General features: G+C 37.8%; 1 protein-coding gene across 1 annotated transcript in view; it reads left to right on the forward strand.

Annotated features, from left to right (window-relative positions):
• Window positions 1-346: 346 nt before the first annotated feature.
• Window positions 347-23578, forward strand: part of LOC139954853 (DNA repair endonuclease XPF-like) — a 41080-nt gene continuing 17848 nt past the window's right edge. The window contains exons 1-7 of the mRNA XM_071954821.1: window positions 347-506; window positions 4869-4965; window positions 7336-7418; window positions 11160-11282; window positions 12024-12194; window positions 13191-13230; window positions 14576-14689. Coding sequence (XP_071810922.1) covers window positions 439-506; window positions 4869-4965; window positions 7336-7418; window positions 11160-11282; window positions 12024-12194; window positions 13191-13230; window positions 14576-14689 — 696 coding nt within the window. The 5' untranslated portion in view covers window positions 347-438. The remainder of the gene's footprint in view (window positions 507-4868; window positions 4966-7335; window positions 7419-11159; window positions 11283-12023; window positions 12195-13190; window positions 13231-14575; window positions 14690-23578) is intronic.

A 23578-nucleotide genomic window follows, 5' to 3' on the forward strand; every position in this document is an offset into this window, starting at 1 on the left:
GCCCAGACACTCAATAAATTCAAGAATGGAATAACAGATTGTGGGATCTTCAAGGGTCGTGGAGACCTCCTATCCCGATGAGCCATTCCTTCAAACAGACTTGACTGAAGTTGAGGGGATGGCTGTCCAGGTAAATCCAGGTACAGTGAAAACACAAAAAACCCTGTGATGTATGGGATGTGTGACGTAAGGACAATTTTTCCATAAGCAAATGAACAATGAAAATTACTAGCTTGTTTCTGGATGTTTACTTGAAATTTTGTTTTTTTCATTAAAAAGATGAATTTGGATATATTCCAAGAATGTCAATGTTTGTTGTGTACAATATTAATAACTTTGCGTCGAGCTACACTGAACGTTCTCGTACTCAGGAAATACTGTAGTGCAACTAGGCCCACTACGCCAAGCCTGCAGTACAAAAGTGATGTATTTTGCAAAATGCTTGAATATGAGAACCAAATACTTCTTGACATATTTCAAGATAATGGGCTCGTGGTGCTGGCACGGTAAGATTTCAATTAACAGTATTGTCAATACGTAAATTTGGCCTAAACTGAGTCCCTTTCCAGGTGATCCTATAGTATAAAATTAAAATTCAGTCGCTAAACTTGTTACTGTCTAGCCAAGTACACTTACGCCTAGCCTAACTAGGCTAGGCCTAGCTTACGGAAGCCTGTGGAAGAGTTGGTAACTGTGCCCAGTAACAAACAAGGTCGTTATTAAATTCTAGCTATTTAAGAAAAGTTTCATTACTTAAAGACTTAGGGCTACCGTAACACTTTAGGCTCTGTTGAAATTATATGAAGATTTTGCGCCCATGGCTACAACACTGCATTCAAGACGCAGAATCCTGTTACAGGACAAATAAAAGCTGTTTTTTCACCCAAACACTCAAGCTGAAAAAACGCTCTGAAAGTAAACGTGGAGCAATCATGACTATATCAGTGATGTATAGCCTAATCATTTAAGTACTATGTTGCATAATATCAACAAAAAATATCAAGTTATTGTTCAGTAATGCATTTCGGTCATACAAACCCAAAGTTCAAGTACAAGATGGGAGATCAGGAATTACAGGAAACAGAGGAAGAAAAGGACTTGGGAGTGTATGTCAACTCATCTATGAAGTTCAGCAGACAGTGTGCAGAATCGGTAAAGAAAGCAAACAGAATGATAGGCATCATCAAGCGAAACTTCACAAACCTTAGACCGCAAAGTGGTGTTGAATTTATACAAAGCCCTGGTTAGGCCTCACCTAGATTATTGTGTACCTGTCTGGAAACCATACTTAAGAAAGGATATTCAACTACTAGAGGGAGTACAGCGGAGAATGACGAAAATCATCCATGGTATGAGAAATAAGACATATGAAGAGAGACTGAAAGAAAATCATCCATGGTATGAGAAATAAGACATATGAAGAGAGACTGAAAGAAAATCATCCATGGTATGAGAAATAAGACATATGAAGAGAGACTGAAAGAAAATCATCCATGGAATGAGAAATAAGACATATGAAGAGAGACTGAAAGAGTTGAGACTGATGACAATAGAGCAACGCCACGTTCGTCAAGACATGATAACATTTTATAACATAACACAAGGAAGGATAAACATGCAAGTTGATAACTATGTGAACATCTTGAGGGAGAGCAATACCAGAGGACACACAATGAAAATTAGGCCCTCAAGAGTACGGTTGGAAGTACGAAGGAACTCTTATTTTAAAAGAATTTGGAAGGCAAGGAATACACTACCACAGGAAGCAGTGACAGCCCAGACACTCAATAAATTCAAGAATGGAATAACAGATTGTGGGATCTTCAAGGGTCGTGGAGACCTCCTATCCCGATGAGCCATTCCTTCAAACAGACTTGACTGAAGTTGAGGGGATGGCTGTCCAGGTAAATCCAGGTACAGTGAAAACACAAAAAACCCTGTGATGTATGGGATGTGTGACGTAAGGACAATTTTTCCATAAGCAAATGAACAATGAAAATTACTAGCTTGTTTCTGGATGTTTACTTGAAATTTTGTTTTTTTCATTAAAAAGATGAATTTGGATATATTCCAAGAATGTCAATGTTTGTTGTGTGCAATATTTTCATAATTTGGGGGTGAGGGAAGGGACCGAGGCTCTAGTTGGGAGGGTGTGCACACAAGTTAACGTCTGTGAGGCACAGAAAAAATGCATAAATCTACATACATATCCTTTAAACATCCATATATTAATGAACTGTAGCTCTGTTGGCAGAAATAAAGATATAAAAAACGTGCTGATATTCACACATTATCTACTCTTACTACAGCGTCATGGTGGAACAATGCCCTTGGAAGACTGTAGCTTCCCTCTGAAACATGATAAACTGTACAAAAATATAGTCCATCTATTAAACACTGACCAAAAACATGAATAACATTGAAACTGACTTATCCATTAAATATGTTCCTTTTATTAAGCTCACAAAATGAGATGGAAAAACTTTCCAATGATCTGAACTATGTAGCTATTAGCTACTGTACTGTACTGTACTGTCAACTATGGTGCAGAGTTAGCATTGGTATTAAAGTCTACCATATTTAGTAGTAAAATCTGGATTCCACATCCTTGAAATTTTCCTCATTTTGTGTCAATGTTGAGGATTTAGATGATGAGATGGGAGCATAACTGGCACCTACAATTTGGTTCCTAGATAGTTTACGCACGTCTAGATTTGTAATCAGTCGATAGTTTATTTCTTATGATGTTTACCTTTGGCTTTTCAGGCAGGTAAATACTTTATCAGATTCTTTGCAGTACATTCCATACACAAATTCAATTTAAACTGTGCACAACACAATTGAAGTACTATCCATTTAATGCATGAAATTACAAACCAGAAAAGGTAAACGTTTCCACCGGATATCACCATCGAAGGAGTATTTTTCACATTTGCCTTTCACGTGTACCACCTGCTAGTTAGCATCTATACTTGGTTCATGGTGGGGGGGGGGGGTCAGTGTGTCCCAGCTGGCATCTTGGATGCTTGGCAGCTTGCCAAAAGTGTTTAAACATGACCAAGGTTCAAAGCAGTGTGACAATTGGCATCCATTGAAGTTGTTTAACATTTAACTAACACATTGTTTAAGACTGACTGTGTACTATTAAAGAAGTGCATATGCAGTTGAAAGTCTTGTGATGTACCAGTCAAAGTTACAAAAGTTGTAACTTGCATGTATACACATTTATAAATCAGTATCTCGCCAGGTCACCAAGAGTGTATTGTAGCAGAGAAATATAAGTTTGTGTGAAGTGATGAGCTCATTCAACAATAAAAGAAGGATGGGAGGGGGGGGGGTGGAGGGTAAGGCAAAACACATTCTTAAATTGCACATGTATTCTTAAGATTTCGCGGAACTGATTTGGCTTTCCTAGTTCACACAGCATGAGTTGGATCGTCCCAGAAATAGGTTCTGGAAATCCCTGTACTGCTTACAAAAGTCAGTAAGCAATTTTGGGTCTGAGCCAATGTACCTGTTTGTGCAAGGGATGGATTTTGTCGCACGTTTTCACTTGTGTGAACTTAAATGTTGTAAAATAAGATACCTTAAGTAGTTGATTCAATGAAATGATGCATCTTTTACAAAATGATAGAATCAAAACATAGTTAAGATATAGCATGTTGCTATGGCAACGAAAACTTATTGGCACAAGGGAATGTTATTTTACATGTACGTCAAACATTTGTGTAATTTTATCATAAAGTTGAAGGAGTTTCATACCATTTCCAATGTTTAAAACAAGTTCCATCCCCTTCTCAAATTGATAAAATGGTATTTAAGAATTCCATTGAACTTTTGCACCTTTGTAAAAAAAAAAAAAAAAACAGGGAAAAGAGAGGGATGGAATTTTGTCCATGATATTTAGAGATGAAAATCTAGAAAGCCAGTGCTATGAATTTTGAATGTTTGTATTTAACTACAAAAAGAAATAACACAACCATTCAGGGTTACATTCTATGAGTTGGGGATAGGGGGGGTGGGCAGGAGGTTGGGCAGGGTAGCACTTGGTAGTTTTAGTTAAAAGCTGCTGTCCATTCAACTTTTCATGTTCTTCCTTGAGTAACGCTCAATCTTTCTTGTAAAATGTCCCATCTGGCCAATTTGAATTTCAAACATGCTACAGCCCAATTAACATTATTGAATCAAATCATTCAATGAAGAAACAAAGCACATCCTGTAGTACCTCTACCATATTTGGAAAACTTAGGACCTTAGTTTGACACTGTACAGGACTGTACAGTTCTATTGAGTATGTGCAGTCAGTGTATGATTTGTAGTTAACCAAATCCTTTGATTACAGGTAGTGGACATGGTTTAAATAGTTCAAAACTCATGTGATGGTGTACTGTAATTGTTTAATGTCAACTGGTGTAGTATGTTACATTACTGTATGTGAATAGCATGACTTGACACTTAAAACTGACCAAGTGTTTGTCTTAAACTGCTGGTGTCAGTTTTGCTGTAGCCCATGCTGATCACTAAGTTATCTTACAAAGGTAGATATGACCCCCTCTCAGCCCCCCCCCCACCCATTTTGGAGGATTTTGATCTGGATGATTAGCTAAGTTGGCCTAGCTAGTCTCCAAAGTTGATCTAAATACCCTCACAAGTTGGTCTGTACAGTAACTACAGTAAGGTGGCACATACAGTAGATTGTACCACAAACAGTTTGTATACAGTATACATGTATAAAAAAAAATAGTTTGTTTTTGCTAGTACTAACACACGCTTGCACAAATCAATTGATTCTATAGCGTCAGTTCAGGGACAGTGCCTAACCATACATAAAAAATACCAAGTGCAACTTTGTTCTCTTTGCTTTGCAGGGGCCTTGGGATGGAACGACTGTTCACCAACCTCCTGCAGCTCTATTGTGATCCTGGAAACCTTGTGTTAGTCTTGAACACCTCCGAACAAGAGCAGGTCTGTAGTTCCCTCCTCGACAAGTTGGTACAAAACCTGACACGCATAAACTGAAGTTAACTGTACTAAAATCGCAAAGCGAGCATACTGTACAAGAGTGGCCTTCAGGTTCAGTACAGTAAAAATATATATAATAAGATACAAAGACACCATGGGAGTGAGTCCTGTATTTAGCTGCATCCAGGGTCCCTTAGAGGTCTGTAATTGTTTGTCAAGGGCAGTGCCAGATGCACGTGTTTGGTAACCTAAACCATTGAACAATACTTGAGTTTCACCTCTGTGTGGCGATCAACAAAAAGGAATTTAACCCCTGCTCGACCTCGCAAGAGGTCCTACGGGGGAGGCGATCATCAGAATTATATATATATTCAGTACATAAACTTTCAGAGGCCCTCCCCTTCCCCTCCCCCTCCCATCTTTTCCCCACCTAAACAAAACAAATCTGAAATTGAAATTTGTTGAGGTCCCTTTGGATTGTGAGGCCCTAAGCTTTAACTTACAAGTGTAGCTTAAATGCTTCAATCCAATACTTGCCAAGGGAAGTCAGATGATAGGATAACTCATTTAATGTGGGAAACACTAAAAAAAGAGAATGTTCAGAGAGGAAATTGTGTACTTTGTTCTTAAATTTTAAGACACGACATCGAGTAGACTGTTTGTAAGAATTTCCATATCTTGGACCACAGTTTGCACTGCCTGCATAATATTTCCATGTTTCTAGAGTGGAAGAATGTATACTAGTAGAATGTATCCAAATTTATATATTGTGTTTATATTGTTCAAGAATCAAGTCAGGAATGTAACGTTTAATATATATATTTATATATATATATATCAATATAAATATATATATATATATATATATATATATATTTATATATATATATATATATATATTTATATATATATATTTGTTGAGACTAGTGGAACACTAGTAGTTGTTACTCAGAGTTTCACGCGTTGAGCGATCATCAGACAACTCTCGGTTGGTTGGCGTCTATCTTGGCGCAGAGTGCTCTATGTCCGGTGGACAGAGCGAAATATATGTTGAGACTAGTGGAACACTAGTAGTTATTCTGAGTACAGGGACTCGTGTAAGAGGGATCTTCAGTCAGCAAACATCGATATCAACAGCTGGGAGGACTTAGCATCACAACGCTCAGCCTGGCATTTTGCCCTTAAACAGAGCTGAGGAAGACCATTGCAAGAAACGGGCATCCAAGCGAGAGAAGAGGAAGGCATCAGTCTCACCACCTGACACTACTTTCATCTGCAACTCCTGCACGAAAGACTGCCACTCCAGGATTGGTCTTTACAGTCATCGCAGATCGTGTGCTTTAGCAGCAAGGCGCACCCATCGTCTTCTGAGACGGACGGAGGCCAATGAACATATATATATATATATATATATAGATATAGATATATTGCTATACAACCTGTGTGGGCTAGAACCTTTGATTAGCAGGACAATAGACCTACTCTACCGTACATCCTGTTTGATTGAGTTTAAGCAGTGGCCTATGTTCAGTGTGTATACCTTCCCACCCCATGAAAAGAAATGAACAAACAACTTTACAAAAGTTTAAAAACTTTAAAAGCAAACAAAACACCTACACAGCGTAGCTCATCTACAGCCAGTCCTTGGTCAAGCCTTTAACCTAGTTTGCATTGTAAGGTTGTTGTTATTGAGGGATTTAACAGAAATTATGTTGTCAATGCAAAAAAAACCTGCGGTGATTGAGAAACGAATAGATCTGTTGGAAAACATCCAATGTTAGCAATGAAATCTAACCATTGAAGGCAGTGGTTGGCAACCTATTTAGGTCATTTCTCAGCCAAAACTTTTTGGCAGGGTTTCGGCTACAACCCATCAAACATCACCTACTCCTACCCCCCCAGCCCCTTCTCCCACCCTTTTGTTCAAATTTACCTTACAATGCAGGAACATGGTTTCTTCTGCGATGTTTGGCTCCGTTTCCTTGCCAAATGCTCGTCGATCACTGTTTGAGAGATCAACAGTGTAGAATCCTGAGATTGTCACACAGAGCCGCAGTATCCAAAATGTTACAATACCTTGACTTTAATATATATACAATTTTATCCGGTTTCTGAAACAATCTCGCAACCCACCAAAAATCGCTTGCGACCCAGACAATGGGCCTTGACCTGTAGGCTACGGTTGGTCGATATAAGTTATGTGTTGCCTTAGTGCAAAAGAATTTCCAGGTCTGAAATTGATATTGAGACTTGAGAGTGTGACATGGTGAAGGATTTACCTTCAAAATTTGGCTTAACATGGGTACTTTTAGCAAAGCTTGTTAAACATTACTTTGTGCTAACATTGCTTCCTTTCTCTGTTCTTTTTATCAGAGATTTTTGATGGAGGAATTAGAGAAGGTCAAGACCTCTGTGATGCCTCGTGTCGTCAACAATGAAGTTGGTACCACAGAAAGGTAAAAGAAACTTGATGGTGCAGTCAAAGACTTGGTTTGGATTTACAATATAAATACTGTATGCTCCCTATCAACCAGTATCACACTGTCACTAATAACTGGTCTATGAATTCATATACTGTATGTTCACTATCATCCAGTATCACACTGTCACTAATACCTGGTCCAGGAATTCATATACTGTATGTTCACTATCAACCAGTATCACACTGTCACTAATACCTGGTCTATGAATTCATATACTGTATGCTCACTAACATCCAGTATCACACTGTCACTAATACCTGGTCCATGAATTCATATACTGTATGCTCCCTATCATCCAGTATCCCACTGTCACTAATACATGGTCCATGAATTCATATACTGTATGTTCACTATCATCCAGTATCACACTGTCACTAATACCTGGTCCATGAATTCATATACTGTATGCTCCCTATCAACCAGTATCACACTGTCACTAATACCTGGTCCATGAATTCATATACTGTATGCTCCCTATCAACCAGTATCACACTGTCACTAATACCTGGTCTATGAATTCATATACTGTATGCTCCCTATCATCCAGTATCACACTGTCACTAATACCTGGTCTATGAATTCATATACTGTATGCTCCCTATCAACCAGTATCACACTGTCACTAATACCTGGTCCAGGAATTCATATACTGTATGCTCCCTATCATCCAGTATCACACTGTCACTAATACCTGGTCTATGAATTCATATACTGTATGCTCTCTATCATCCAGTATCACACTGTCATTAATACCTGGTCTATGAATTCATATACTGTATGTTCACTATCAACCAGTATCACACTGTCACTAATACCTGGTCTATGAATTCATATACTGTATGTTCACTATCAACCAGTATCACACTGTCACTAATACCTGGTCTATGAATTCATATACTGTATGTTCACTATCAACCAGTATCACACTGTCACTAATACCTGGTCTATGAATTCATATACTGTATGCTCTCTATCATCCAGTATCACACTGTCATTAATACCTGGTCTATGAATTCATATACTGTATGTTCACTATCAACCAGTATCACACTGTCACTAATACCTGGTCCATGAATTCATATACTGTATGTTCACTATCATCCAGTATCACACTGTCACTAATACCTGGTCTATGAATTCATACACTGTATGTGCTATCAACCAGTATCACACTGTCACTAATACCTGGTCTATGAATTCATATACTGTATGCTCCCTATCATCCAGTATCACACTGTCACTAATACCTGGTCCATGAATTCATATACTGTATGCTCCCTATCATCCAGTATCACACTGTCACTAATACCTGGTCCATGAATTCATATACTGTATGCTCACTATCATCCAGTATCACACTGTCACTAATACCTGGTCCATGAATTCATATACTGTATGCTCCCTATCATCCAGTATCACACTGTCACTAATACCTGGTCCATGAATTCATATACTGTATGCTCACTATCATCCAGTATCACACTGTCACTAATACCTGGTCCATGAATTCATATACTGTATGCTCACTATCATCCAGTATCACACTGTCACTAATACCTGGTCCATGAATTCATATACTGTATGCTCACTATCATCCAGTATCACACTGTCACTAATACCTGGTCTATGAATTCATATACTGTATGCTCCCTATCATCCAGTATCACACTGTCACTAATACCTGGTCTATGAATTCATATACTGTATGTTCACTATCAACCAGTATCACACTGTCACTAATACCTGGTCTATGAATTCATATACTGTATGCTCCCTATCATCCAGTATCACACTGTCACTAATACCTGGTCCATGAATTCATATACTGTATGTTCACTATCATCCAGTATCACACTGTCACTAATACCTGGTCCAGGAATTCATATACTGTATGCTCCCTATCATCCAGTATCACACTGTCACTAATACCTGGTCTATGAATTCATACACTGTATGCTCACTATCAACCAGTATCACACTGTCACTAATACATGGTCCATGAATTCATATACTGTATGCTCCCTATCATCCAGTATCACACTGTCACTAATACCTGGTCCAGGAATTCATATACTGTATGCTCCCTATCATCCAGTATCACACTGTCACTAATACCTGGTCTATGAATTCATACACTGTATGCTCACTATCAACCAGTATCACACTGTCACTAATACATGGTCCATGAATTCATATACTGTATGCTCCCTATCATCCAGTATCACACTGTCACTAATACCTGGTCCAGGAATTCATATACTGTATGCTCCCTATCATCCAGTATCACACTGTCACTAATACCTGGTCCAGGAATTCATATACTGTATGCTCCCTATCATCCAGTATCACACTGTCACTAATACCTGGTCTATGAATTCATATACTGTATGCTCCCTATCATCCAGTATCACACTGTCACTAATACATGATCCATGAATTCATATACTGTATGCTCCCTATCAACCAGTATCACACTGTCACTAATACCTGGTCCATGAATTCATATACTGTATGTTCACTATCATCCAGTATCACACTGTCACTAATACCTGGTCTATGAATTCATATACTGTATGTTCACTATCAACCAGTATCACACTGTCACTAATACCTGGTCTATGAATTCATATACTGTATGCTCCCTATCATCCAGTATCACACTGTCACTAATACCTGGTCCATGAATTCATATACTGTATGTTCACTATCATCCAGTATCACACTGTCACTAATACCTGGTCTATGAATTCATATACTGTATGCTCCCTATCATCCCATATCCCACTGTCACTAATACCTTGTCTATGAATTCATACATTATTTAAGTCCTTCACTGAACGAAGAGCAAGTGGGTGGTGAACCTAAGTGGGTGAATGAGGCTCATGAAGGAAAGTATATGTAAAAACAACGGTAGCCTCTACTACGGTAGAGTATCATAAACCCTGTTCCTCATCCCTATGCTATGATAGCCTAGGTAGTCTTTAATACAGTCTCAGCTTTTTAGGAAGCTAACTGGGCTGCTGTCATTTGCATGTATTATAGCTCTGTTTGATATAGTGACGTTGGGTATGTCCACCCATCTTTTCCTCCATCCCTCTCTAGAATAATAACATTAACATTAGGCTACATTAACATTAGGCCACATTATCGTTAGGCTACATTAACGTTAGGCTGCATTAACATTAGGCCAAATTATCATTAGGCCAAATTATCAGTAGGCTACATTAACATTAAGGCCACATCATCATCAGCCTACATTCATTAACAATTATACAAATATTACTCTGGTTTAATACGCCACAGCTAACTTAACTGTCTAGTGTTGCCTTAAGGCTTCTATACTTTTGGTGCACACAGTAAACAAGTTAAATGGACAAAGATATATTTCAGTAATTTCATTGGAAATTAAAGTTATTCCGGAGCTCAACATTGTCTTGTATAATTGCCAGACATCAAGCAATCATCAAGTGACCTGCTGAGGTTTCAACCATACTCAGTACTTTCTTTGGATCTTGTATCATTTCAGTAGCCTAACAGTGACAATGAAGTATGGTAATTAACTAGAAACACAGCTAATTAATAGAAACATAGCTAATTGCTAAAATGGAAATCAAATTTTAGTACCTGTCAACTCTTCCATTGAACATCTCATTGATCTTTTAAAACTGATGAAGCAAAATTTTAGTGACATGAATATGTATGATCTCTTGGTAGGCAAGCAGTCTATCTAGAGGGCGGTGTACTTTTCATCACGTCCAGGATCCTGGTGGTTGACCTTTTGACAGATCGCATACCAACCCATCTCGTCACCGGCATTATCATCAATAAAGCTCATAAGTACGTACTCTGTTAAGTCATATGTTAGTCCCATGGTGGACTGGCTGAAAGATAAATCACAGGTTATGGGCCTCAGCACTATCAGTACTGCATTATCTTATGGTTTAATACAAATTTTCGAAAGGGACAAGAAAAATTATTTCAAGCAGGCAAGGGTAGTCAAAGGTCAATAAAGTTTTACCCTCATCAGGATGGTGAATCTAATCTTTAGCAGAATTGCTGATAAGCATGTGAGGCAAACATTTTATTCAGCATGTGAAAGTGAAGATTTGCTCTTATGCACGTGTGAACTACATTAGCCCTGTGACTCTCCCAGAAGTAGATTTCAGTTTTTCATTTAGTTTGGCCGTTGTATAATTATTTGTTTGTTAAGCAAACTGAATTTTGTTTTTCTTTTTTTTTTAATGTTTGAGTTGATTGCAACAAAAGCCCAGGCATCTCTAAGGCTACTTGTGTGGGATTTTTCCAGCTTGTACAAGTTTGTCTTCTGTAATTTAATTATTTTAATTTGCCTCCTTTGCTTATGCCTGTTAAGTTCTGTACCTCTATTTATTTAATTTTTTTCTCGCTAGTTCTTTAAGTGATTGATGCATTGAACCTCACAGTAAAATTTTTTTTTTTTAGAAGTTGAGTAAATGAGATGTGTACAAAAAAATCATTAATTGTTTTATTTCTTATTTACAGATTTCATTATTCATTCTTGTCTACTGTTTATTCTTTCAATATATATTGCATATACAGGATAATCGATTCTTGTCAAGAAGCATTCATTCTGAGGCTGTTTCGACAGAAGAATAAGGAAGGCTTCATCAAGGCATTTTCTGACTATCCTCAAGCATTTTCGGCTGGATTCTGTCAGATGGAGCGAGTCATGAAAAACCTCTTTGTGCGGAAGTTGTTTCTTTGGCCAAGGTTGTGAATATTAAATACGATCAATCATATTTAGAGCCAATTAAGATATGAAATTAACTTTCTAACTGCACAATGATTTAGGGAAGAGACGTAAACTTGTCAATTCCTGGAAACTATCATTGACGTAACACTATGCAATTTCTCTGAACCACTATCCTCAGAAACTCACAATGTTGCAAGTTTATGTTATTTATGTTAGGTATTGGACCGCAGGTTGTTGATACACAGGTAACCACCACAATGTTAACCTACATGGGAGGCTCAGACTTCTCCCACCACAATGTTTACCTACATGGGAGGCTCAGACTTCTCCCACCACAATGTTTACCTACATGGGAGGCTCAGACTTCTCCCACCACAATGTTTACCTACATGGGAGGCTCAGACTTCTCCCACCACATTGTTTACCTACATGGGAGGCTCAGACTTCTCCCACCACAATGTTTACCTACATGGGAGGCTCAGACTTCTCCCACCACAATGTTTACCTACTTGGGAGGCTCAGACTTCTCCCACCACATTGTTTACCTACATGGGAGGCTCAGATTTCTCCCACCACAATGTTTACCTACATGGGAGGCTCAGACTTCTCCCACCACATTGTTTACCTACATAGGAGGCTTAGACTTCTCCCACCACAATGTTTACCTACATAGGAGGCTTAGACTTCTCCCACCACAATGTTTACCTACATAGGAGGCTTACAGTTCTCCCACCACAATGTTAACCTGCATGGGAGGCTCAGACTTCTCCCACCACAATGTTAACATACATGGGAGGCTCAGACTTCTTGAAGTTAGTCAACATCTCTGGTGATAGCGATGCAGTAAATGAATGATATGTATTTCATGCTCCATTGCACTTTCAGTAGAGAAAACTTTAAGAAGGTCAGCGACCTGTACGGTAATCTTGAAAGTACTACCAACTATTTGTGTTGTATTTCCAAATCCCCAATGAAATACATTTTCAATTTTGCTGGTATTTCTTGCTTCACAGGTTTCATGCCAATGTACATTCTGTTATGGAGAAACACAAGGTAAGTTCAGAAATGATTTAATAATATCTCATATATATTGTCATGTAGTAGTATGGAAATATATTTAATTTCATCTGTAAGCTCCTTTAAAGTCTCTTATAGGTACCCTTGATTTGTTAATGCATCCCTGGGAAAGATGTTTACTCTCAAGTTATACTCACCTTTGATTATATGGAACAATTTAAGAAATTGTATCTAACATGATCTAAATTGAACCCATCCAGAACAATGAGAGATTTCAGATACCAAATGTTGTAGACGAGTGTGCATGAAGGCGGAGCTTACTTGGAAATGTATTGACTTCACTTGTGATTGGCTCTTTGTAGCAATGTGCTCATTAATATTAAAATTGTTTAGAGGTGTGCAGTTGTTCACCAATCAGCAGTAGTCTCCCCCCAACCTTTTTTTTTATTTAACCTAGTTAATGTAAAGATGGTTATAATTTATCACTTGTCTCAACTTATGTTTCACTGCTCATTCAACTTTAAATTTGAGAGAAGGAGTGAGTTTCAAGTTTCAAGTTTATTAAAATCCAGCATAAATATATGAAAGTATATATATATAAATAGGATATGAAAACAGTTAAGAGTTATAAAGCTTAAAATAGCATGTTCTATATGTACAAATAATAAATCAAAAGTTAATAAATGAATTAAGGTAGGTTTTGTGGAAAAACTCCCTAAATAAATATGGCAGCCCCATAAACGAAAGAATTTTTAAAACGTGCAGTTCGAAATTTTGGCGTGATTGTCCTATTCTCAAATTATAATTAGTCTGTTTTAGAAGTGAATCAGCAGAAAATAACTTGCAACTTTTAAATTGTTTATTTTGGAGACACCAATCGGTAATTTAAAGGCTTCATGACCTACCTTTCCAACCTACCTACCTAACCTCTCAGGACAACATCTGTATTCCACACCCTCTACCCGACACTAGCTGGAGTCTCATCCCATATAATGTGAATATGATAGCTGAAACGTGATAATCTGTAAACGTCAGATTCCATTTTGGTCTGGAAGAGGTCAAAGTTCAGGCATAGTTCCAGTTCCAGTTGTAGAATCCTCCTGCTTCACCCAACAGGAATTTTCTAAAATGTCTTAAAATCACCTTCAGTCTTCCCGATATTTAGACCCTCAGTAGTTTATTTCATCCTTTTTGACGTCCAAACATAGAAAGGAATGACGATGACTAAAAAACATGCCAACAAAGTCACTCCGGTAGACCTGTCCATTTAGGACCTTTTTGTTTTCAAACGGTTAACTTTTCATGCAGACATTCAGTACCCACTTCACTACTTGTACCGGGTATTACACCCAAAGCCACCTCTCTGTTTCTTGTCTTACAGATTGATGTGGTGGAACTTGACTTTAAGATGACACCAGCCATGCAGGCTATTCAGTTAGGAATATTGGATATCATCAATGCCTGCATCAAGGAGATCAAGAGAACAAACACAACAGTAAGCTGACAATTGTATCATCATCTTCTTCATTCAACAGGGGGAAGGACCTGTGTTGTTGGAGGAAGCTTGTTTTATTCTGATGAGATTCTCAAAGTCATTCAAACTGTGTTGATTTGACCTTTACACTCTACATGTGTGAGAATATGGTCATACAAGATATGACACTGCTCAGGGTCTTTTTTATTGGGGGGGCTCTCCCCCACCTTTTCCTCTCTCCCCACCTTTTCCTCGCCAACCTGTTCCTCCCACCCCCCTATTTCCCCATTTCTTGTTGGTTGTTTATCTGCCAAGCTTTTGCTCAATGCACGGAGAAGTATGTCCTGCATTCAATAATGCTGATCCAAGGGAGAACTTAAATGGCAAATATGTCAAAAACAAACAGAAAAGCTGCATCAGCTGCAATATCCCCTGCAGCCCGGCTGAACCAGTATCACGCAATATAGACCAGCAGTGCTTATTGTGTGAACATGTGGATTGCAATACATTTACTATACACAAACTGGCCCCTTGCAGCCTGGCTGAACCATTATCACCAAGGGACGAAATAGTTTTAGAGAATTGATTAGCAATAATTGCTTGACAATTCTTGGAAATAGCAATTAGCATTAGCAGGTACTGCATCTTTTGCTAATCAAAAGTAATATTGATTAGCAACTGGCAATTCTTGGGTAGCAAATTGCTATGCGAACCCAGTTATTTCGTCCCTTGATCACACAATAGAGATTATCTCTGTAGGCCAGTGGCAGAGCGTCCATACAGTCAGGGGGGCGGATGCCCCCCCTGACGGACTCAAATGGACTGCTGGCGCTCTTTTCAGCTTTTAACCACTTTTTACTTTTTCGCAATTATTGACTTTTTTTATTGCGCTCCCATCTACCTATTGACATATAAACTACCGAGATGTCACAAGTGGCGATGACCCCTATTTATTCTTCGTTTATCTGGAAATTAGTGTAATATTGTGTCGAGCCCGGCTCCTCCGATAGTAAAACTATATCGGGACTCGCGATAGAAAGGTACTGGGGTATCTTGATGCCGTTTTTATGCTTCTTCAGGAGATGTCTCGAACGGAAGAAAACAATGACTTCACACAAAAAACAATTTGACGAGATAGGATTTGATTATTGATTCGGTATAATTTCTTCTCTGTCGATTCTCTTTACAAATAAACTAAATTACAATGATTTGACTCGACTTGACTCCGTCAATTAAACAATTAGGAGTGATGAAATAGTAACGAAGCAATGACGAACTGATCACGGAGCGCTGACGGAGTGATAAATTTGCTGATCAAGTGATAAATTTGCTGACGGGAGTTCTCAAATTTTCGGCCTCCTTTTACTTTTATACCTTACTTCTATAAAATCTCACTGCGCATAATCAGAAGGCAGCCAATAACCTGACCATCCTGTATTAACTTAACGATATAAAAATAATTGTGCTGGCACTGATCTGCCCTGATTGGTTGGGAGTTTGGAAGTCCATCCCCTTTCTATGGAAACTTCCATACCACGTGAGAGAACCTTCTCGAATGTTCCACAGACATAATGGAATCTATTTTGGGAAAAGGCCCTGTACCAAGATTCAATAAGATAGTTAAAAACTTCTCGTGGGAAAACTGAATCCATGACCTAGATAAATACATAAGAGGCCTGTAAGGTGTCTCGATGGAGTTTTTCGGTAACATCAAAGAGATGGTATCACTATTTCCTAACATCCCCCTCAATCTTTTAAAATTTTTGGATACTCCAAAATTTTAACATCATACTGCTTTAACTTATCATTATTTCAAGAAGGTAGTGTACTGTCAGCACATTCACTAATATTCATTGACTTCAATAAATGGTCTTCATGTATCTCAAAGGTTAACATCTTGGTTACGAATTATTAAAATGATCATATGTTATATACATTGACACTATTCTCCATGAATTTGAAGTGTACCTCTTTAATATTGATGACATCATATGATGTAATCTAAAAAAAAAAAAATATCATTAAGATATCTTAAAGTTACATGACACAGCAAAACATGCAGTATCTCTTACAAAATACATTTATGCATTTCATACATCAATAATACATTTATATCAAAAGTGAAATCATGCCGTGATTTGGGGAGAGATCAGAGAATACTAGACTTAGTTATCTTTTAACTGAATAGAACACCTTGGCGTTCCATAAATTTTCGTACACAAAAAAAGAACCTTAAAATATTACAAACTCATTTACAAAAGCTCCTCTTTAATGAAGGCATAGTTTCAAAACTGCTTTGAAACCTTGTAAATCATATACATTCACCTCAAGAAAATCAACAAAATGTGACTCGATAGCATGGTGACCCTAGGTATGCACTCCGAAATGATCTAGTAAAGTACCAAAGTACTAGATATTCGATACCATAAAAGAGACCCCATAGACTATGACATCAACAAATCTTTCTTCAAATTTACATATTATTTAACATCTTGTCTTTTCAACATCATGATGAAATTTACTTTTGCATGAATAATTGAGGAAAAGAAAATATATACATAAGTTCCTCAAAAGATCTATACTTTCATTTGCTTCGATAACTGTTGCTATAAGCAAAAGTTGCACATCTTCAATGCTGTCTCAAAATAGCCTTCAATATATAACATAAATGATGCAATGTAAATATCCTTAAAATATTTCTCAATATATGAAAACCCATGTTGCTAATATTCCGGATATGTTCTAATTGCCGGGTAAACGTTTGAACGAATTCATAAGGAGAAAAAAGGTATACTCATTACACATTTGTTATAAAAGATGAAACTAGGTCACTTGGTGGCGGTTTTAACAATAAAGCTTATATTGTTACACCATACAGTACAATGACTTCCACTTAATAGGTATGCAGGTAATTGCCATGACGCATTCCATTCATACAATCGTGGGTAAAACACCTGTTCATCTGAACTTAAGGCAATATGCAGTTATACTGTACATACTAACCATATAATGTTTGCAACATCCTGCCTGGATTGCCTGTAATGTTCAATCCCTTTTCATGGAGAAAATTCATTATTTCGCCCGTGTTGGAATATTTTCCTACATTCCACCAAAAATCATGACTCTTAAAGCCTGTTGGAAAACATGGTGTCTGATAGGTGACCAGAACCTGTAATTCACCCAATTTGTATCGAGCACGTTGGACTTTCATGTCTCCTTGTGGAGCATTTGCAAAAACTTTCTTTTGCCTTAATATGCTATCTTTCATGGAAGGATATGGAATTGCTAATCCTTCATTATGTGCTCTATTCTCTAGAAAGGATGCAACATTCATTGGCTTAGTGGTCACAAGACACATGACGTGATCTGAAGTTACCCCTGGCAAAATGTTACCAAACTCATCATGAAACTCAATATGTGCATCTTGCATGACATTAACATTTTCTGCATTAGAAGTGTTACTACTCAAAACATTTCTCATTCGTGCAACCTTTTCACTTGATGAACCCTTTGTTTTCAAGACATTCCGCAATTTCTGAATGTTGGTGATATTCTTAGTTTCAGAAGATGCTATTACAAAACATGGTTTAAGCCTGTTATAATTGAATACATCACTAAGAATTTCTCCTTTGAGAGTGGCCAACAAATAATGAGTCCTATCTAAAACTTGATGGATCACTAATGGTCCACACCATTCTGCAGCAATTTTGCGAGAGTTCGCAGTCAAGGAAGAAGACGTTGGCTTATATAGATACACTAATTGACCCGTTGAATAAATTGCACCTTTGTCCAGTTTTGCACTTATCTTAACATTTTGAGCATCTTGTTGCTTCTTTTGTAAGACTAACATTACCCTTGACAAATGATCAAATCGTTTCTTTAACAATGCAGCATATTCTCCATGAGATTGTGATAATCCTGCCATTGGATTGAATGATAAATTTGTAAGATTTGGCGGCTTACGTCCAAATGCAAGTTCAAATGGGCTATAGCTACCTAACTGAGGAGAGGAAAATGTGTTATATGCATAGGCTGATGTTGGGACAAATCGTACCCAATCCGTACCAAACTGATTTAAGTTCACTTTGAGGAAATTTGAAAGAGTCTGAATGTGTCTTTCAACCTGTAAGCTTCCATGATTGCTTACACTGATGAACTTTTGTTCAATGCCCAAAGCTTTACTTAAGAGCTCCACTAATTTTCCTGTAAGAGAAGCTGCCGCATCACTTATGATACAAGACGGTGGACCAAAAGTTGTGACTACCCTCTGCAATAATGCTTCACATATCGTTTCAGCATCAAGAGTCTTAAGAGAAACACATACAACAAATCTAGTGATCTCATCACAAACAACCATCAAATGTTTAAATCCTGTAGCCGTTGTGGGCATAGTCTTGAAATCCAGACTAAGTCTGTCAAAAGGACGATAAGAATCAGGAATGCGAGCATGATATTGTCTCAATTTGTCCGGTTTCTTACGGAATTCTTGACAACGGAGACATGCCTGAATATAATTACTGATGCGTTGAAACATATTGCGCAGATAGAAATGCTGTCTAATGGTCAAATATGTACGCATTACACCCTGATGATTACTTAACAAGTCATCATGATATCGAGATATTATTTGTTCTACCATAGTCTCAGGTACGACTAACTGAAGTGTCATCTTAGCATCATTAGTCTCATGCAAAAATATCCTGAATAACAAACTATTACATAACAAATAATCCTCTGCTTGAGAACGAACAGTTCTAGCATGCTTAACATTACTTGGAATAATGTCGTGTGCAAGAAAATCATAAATTGGTTTGTAGAAAGGACAAGTTTGTTGTTGAATTTGCAACTCCTTTACATCAAATGGCAGATCATAGTTTTTGATCAGCTTTCCTTGAATTGCCTTCATGACTTTATTCAATTCCTTTTGTTTCGGAATGTGTCCTGTAACCAAATGATCAATGTTTGTTATGACTGGCTTTGGCTGAACAAATAATTCTGGAGGTGGTTCTCTGATTACCTCTTGCACTCTATGTCTATTCTGATCCACTAATCTTGGCTCTGTAGGTTGAGAAACACTTGTAAAATTTGGCACAACTAACATGTCAGGACTATATGTATGTCTATTTTCACTCGGCATAGTAATAATAGGCCTTTGAATATTTGTTTCTCTCTTGTCAGTAGAAATTACTGGTGTAGTCATCTTTTGTGACTCAGGTTGTGGTCTCTGTGTAACATGATCACTAGAATGTGTTGCCTTAGGAACGGATGTCCTTTCAACTCTATTTGTTGATTCTTTGGCTGGGGAATCCTGCTTAGACTCCTTTGTGACTTTATTCGGAAATAAATCTGGAACTTTGACTCCCATTGACCTTGCCATTGACCTTGTCATGATTGGATTAAATGTCTCCTTAGGTGGAGTTGAAAAATCCTCATAAGCATTGACCTCTTGAGCAACCTGATCTATTTCAGAGTGAAATTCCTGTGGTGCTCTAGACAAATAATCTGCCAAAACCAATTCTGAGCCCTTTTTGTAACCAACCTGAAATGTATATTCTGACAATTTGAACAGAAGCTTACGTAAGCTTGAAGTTGCTGGTTCTTGTTTTGATTTAAACAATTCAACAATGGCAGAGTGATCAACATATGCCTCAAATTCTACATTTTGCAATAAATGTTTGAATGCTGTCACATTAATAAATAGACCCATCATTTCTAATTCAGTTACACTATACCTCTGACATGCTGGTGGTAATATCTTAGAGTAATATGCAATAATATTCTCTTTGCCATTAACTCTTTGTGTCAGGTATGATCCTGTTGCTACTCGTGATGTGTCACTATATAATATAAAACGACCATGTTTCTGTGGCATATGCAGTATAGGTGGATTACACAACAACTCTTTAATACTTTGAAATGCACACTGATGTTCCTCTGTCCATTTAAATACCTTTCTCTTACGACTCAAATGATGTAATGGTCTCAATAGTGCTTGAATATTTGGGAAAAACGAAGCCACATAATTAACTGCACCTACAAATCGTCTTACTGACTTAACATTGTGTGGTTTCGGTGTGTTCCTGATTGCTGCACATCTGTCATGCAAAGGTTGGATACAAACCTCACCTTCTGTGGTTATTGAGAGCAAATGTCCCATATATCGGACTGAATTTTGAAAAATGCTACACTTTTTCGGAGAGACTTTCAATCCGTTGTCCATTAAAACCTTAAAAATTGCCTTTAGGTGTTGTTTGTGAGATCGTTTGTCTGCACTGTACACAATAATATCGTCATGATGAGCAATACAGAACTTATTTGAATTTGGGATCGTTGCCAAAATATCATTAATTTGCGACTGAAAGATCGCTGGAGATAAATTCAATCCCTGTGGTAAGCGTTTATAATAATAATGCTTTCCTCCATGAAACGAAGCAATACCCGTATACTGTTGTGCATGAACACTAAGTGGCAGACAGAAGAATGCAGACTTTAAATCAAGGACACCCAAAATTTTGGCTCCAGAGTACCCTATGGTACGGATAGTCTCATTCAGTAATGGAAATGGGTGATTGAGACGTTTTATTCTACTGTTCAAGTAGCGAAAATCTGTGACAACCCTTTTGTCTTTTGTTCCCTTCTTTGGAATGAGGAAAACCGGAGAGGTATAAGACTGATGTCCTACCGCTAAGATTCCCAATCGCACTAATTTGTCAAGCTCACTGGCGACAATGACTTTGTCCTCATCTGAAAGTCTATAGGGACGTATGTAAAATGGCTCATCATTAGTAAGCGTAATATCAGCCTCATAATTTGGACAGTGAGATAATTCACCATAAAGAGAAAATGCATCTCTATGTGAGTCTAGAAATTCATAAATGCTTTCTGTTTCTGAGGCATCTAGAATACTTTGTTCCAAATTAATGTTTTCTCTCATGATCTCCTGTTCGGATTTGGAAACCAGGGGATCATCGGTTGTCAAATGTGGATATCGATGTAAATTATATCGTGTAATTTCATCACGATTCTCTTTAGAGTTTGAACTGGTTCGAAAAAGAGATGGTTTTTCGATGTCTCTCATGACATTGAGAAAATCTAGAGAATCAGTAGGTATGTCTTCTGTGACCGTAATGATACCTGCTAAATCTAAATGAGCCACTGTGCGAGAAGGATGCAGACAAAATTTCTGGTTACCCATGTTCCTTAGTAGAATCTTTGTTCTACCTTTATGCATTTTCACTAACATTCGTGAAGGACACATACGAGATATTAAAGGAAACGGTTTAATAACTACATCTGCATTTCGTGCATATAGTGGAAGACGTCCCTGTACAGTAATGTATCTTTGCTGACCTGGGTAAATAACAAATCTCTGCACTGGCCTAAGGAAGACTTTGGCTTGTTTAATTCTAAAACAGTTTGTGGTAAAGTCCAAAGATCCATTCAATTCCTTCAGAGTTTGACTACCTAATATTAAGTCAATACCTGTCAGGTTTGCAGCAATTAAAGCAGAAAGCTGAAATTCATGACCCTGAATTTTGACCTGAAATGTTATCGTGCTATACGCATGAATAAACTGACCATTACCCAACTTTAGGTTTACTACATCAACTGAGACTGGTTGTATAGAGGATAAATACTTTGAATTTCGCACTGTAGAAGAAGAAATGATAGAGCGTGTCGCTCCACTATCAAACAACAATGAAATTCCTTTACCATCATGTAAAGTACCTCTTACAAAATTACGCGTGTCCAGTTGAATATCCACATTACGGTCGTTCCCTGTATATCTAGAACTAGGAATATTACTATTCTTCCAAATATTATCTGCTTTACGTTTCGATCTTCCTTTACTTGGTACTTTGTCTGGAGTCACTGTATGATGAATGCAATCATAAGTGCTCCCTAATGAAAATTCTGTGTTGGTACTTTCTTTACATTAGCCTCCATTTCATGGCTTAGGCGAATTTGGCAATATTGTGCAAAATGACCCCGATTTTGACAGTAATGACACGTGACTGAAGGATTAAAATACGGTAACCTTCTCCTGTTATTATTCTGACCTGTCCTAGGACCACGAGAATCACGAGAACTATATCTTTGCCTCATATCTTTTGGATTGTCTTGCGATTCTGACCTACGTGACTGATCAAACTTGGTCTCTAATTCCTGAATTTTATAACACAACTCGTGTATCTCAGAAGATGCAGAAATAGGAGTCTGAACAGAAGACGTTTTGTCGTGCATTGCCATAAATAGTTCGGAAGAAGCTGTGGGTTGACTTTGGATTTGTAAGTCAAAATAGCATTGGACTTTCATGACCAAATCTGCAATTGTTGCTTGTGGTGATGCAGACATTAACACTGCTGAGCGGCATTGAAAAGGCAGGGTCGAGATGAATTTATCTCTAATTTGGTCATCACCATAACTTAATTGTGCTGCAGCTTTGGAAATTTTGGCCAAATGAGCTTGAGCTGTATCACCTGGCGTATAGCTTAATGCGTGAAATGCCTGTGATTTAGCGTAGGAAGAAGTGCCTGGACTGAAACGAGCAAGGAATTGTGTGCGCAGATCAGCACTAGTTGAAAAATTTTTGTTTTCAATCCAGAGTCTGGCTTGGCCTTTAAGTGTTCGCTTAAATATGCGACATATTTCATTAAATTCTTCCTCTACAGGGGGGGTTTGGGACGGCAATTTATGCAACTCTAAATAATCTTCAAATCCCAAATAATGAGCTTCGGCTAAATCTGCATCAATTACATCGCCCTGAAATCGTGATGGCAAAAAATCAGTGGGCCTATGTTTCTGCATAACATTAACAGAGGTAGAAGTTTCCTGTTCACTGACGGACACTATGCCGAATACGATTAGGCTAGTTATGAGTATACAACATGAGCATATACCAAATTGAAC

Source organism: Apostichopus japonicus, chromosome 2 (genome assembly GCF_037975245.1).
Source record: "Apostichopus japonicus isolate 1M-3 chromosome 2, ASM3797524v1, whole genome shotgun sequence".
Lineage (NCBI taxonomy): Eukaryota > Metazoa > Echinodermata > Holothuroidea > Aspidochirotida > Stichopodidae > Apostichopus > Apostichopus japonicus.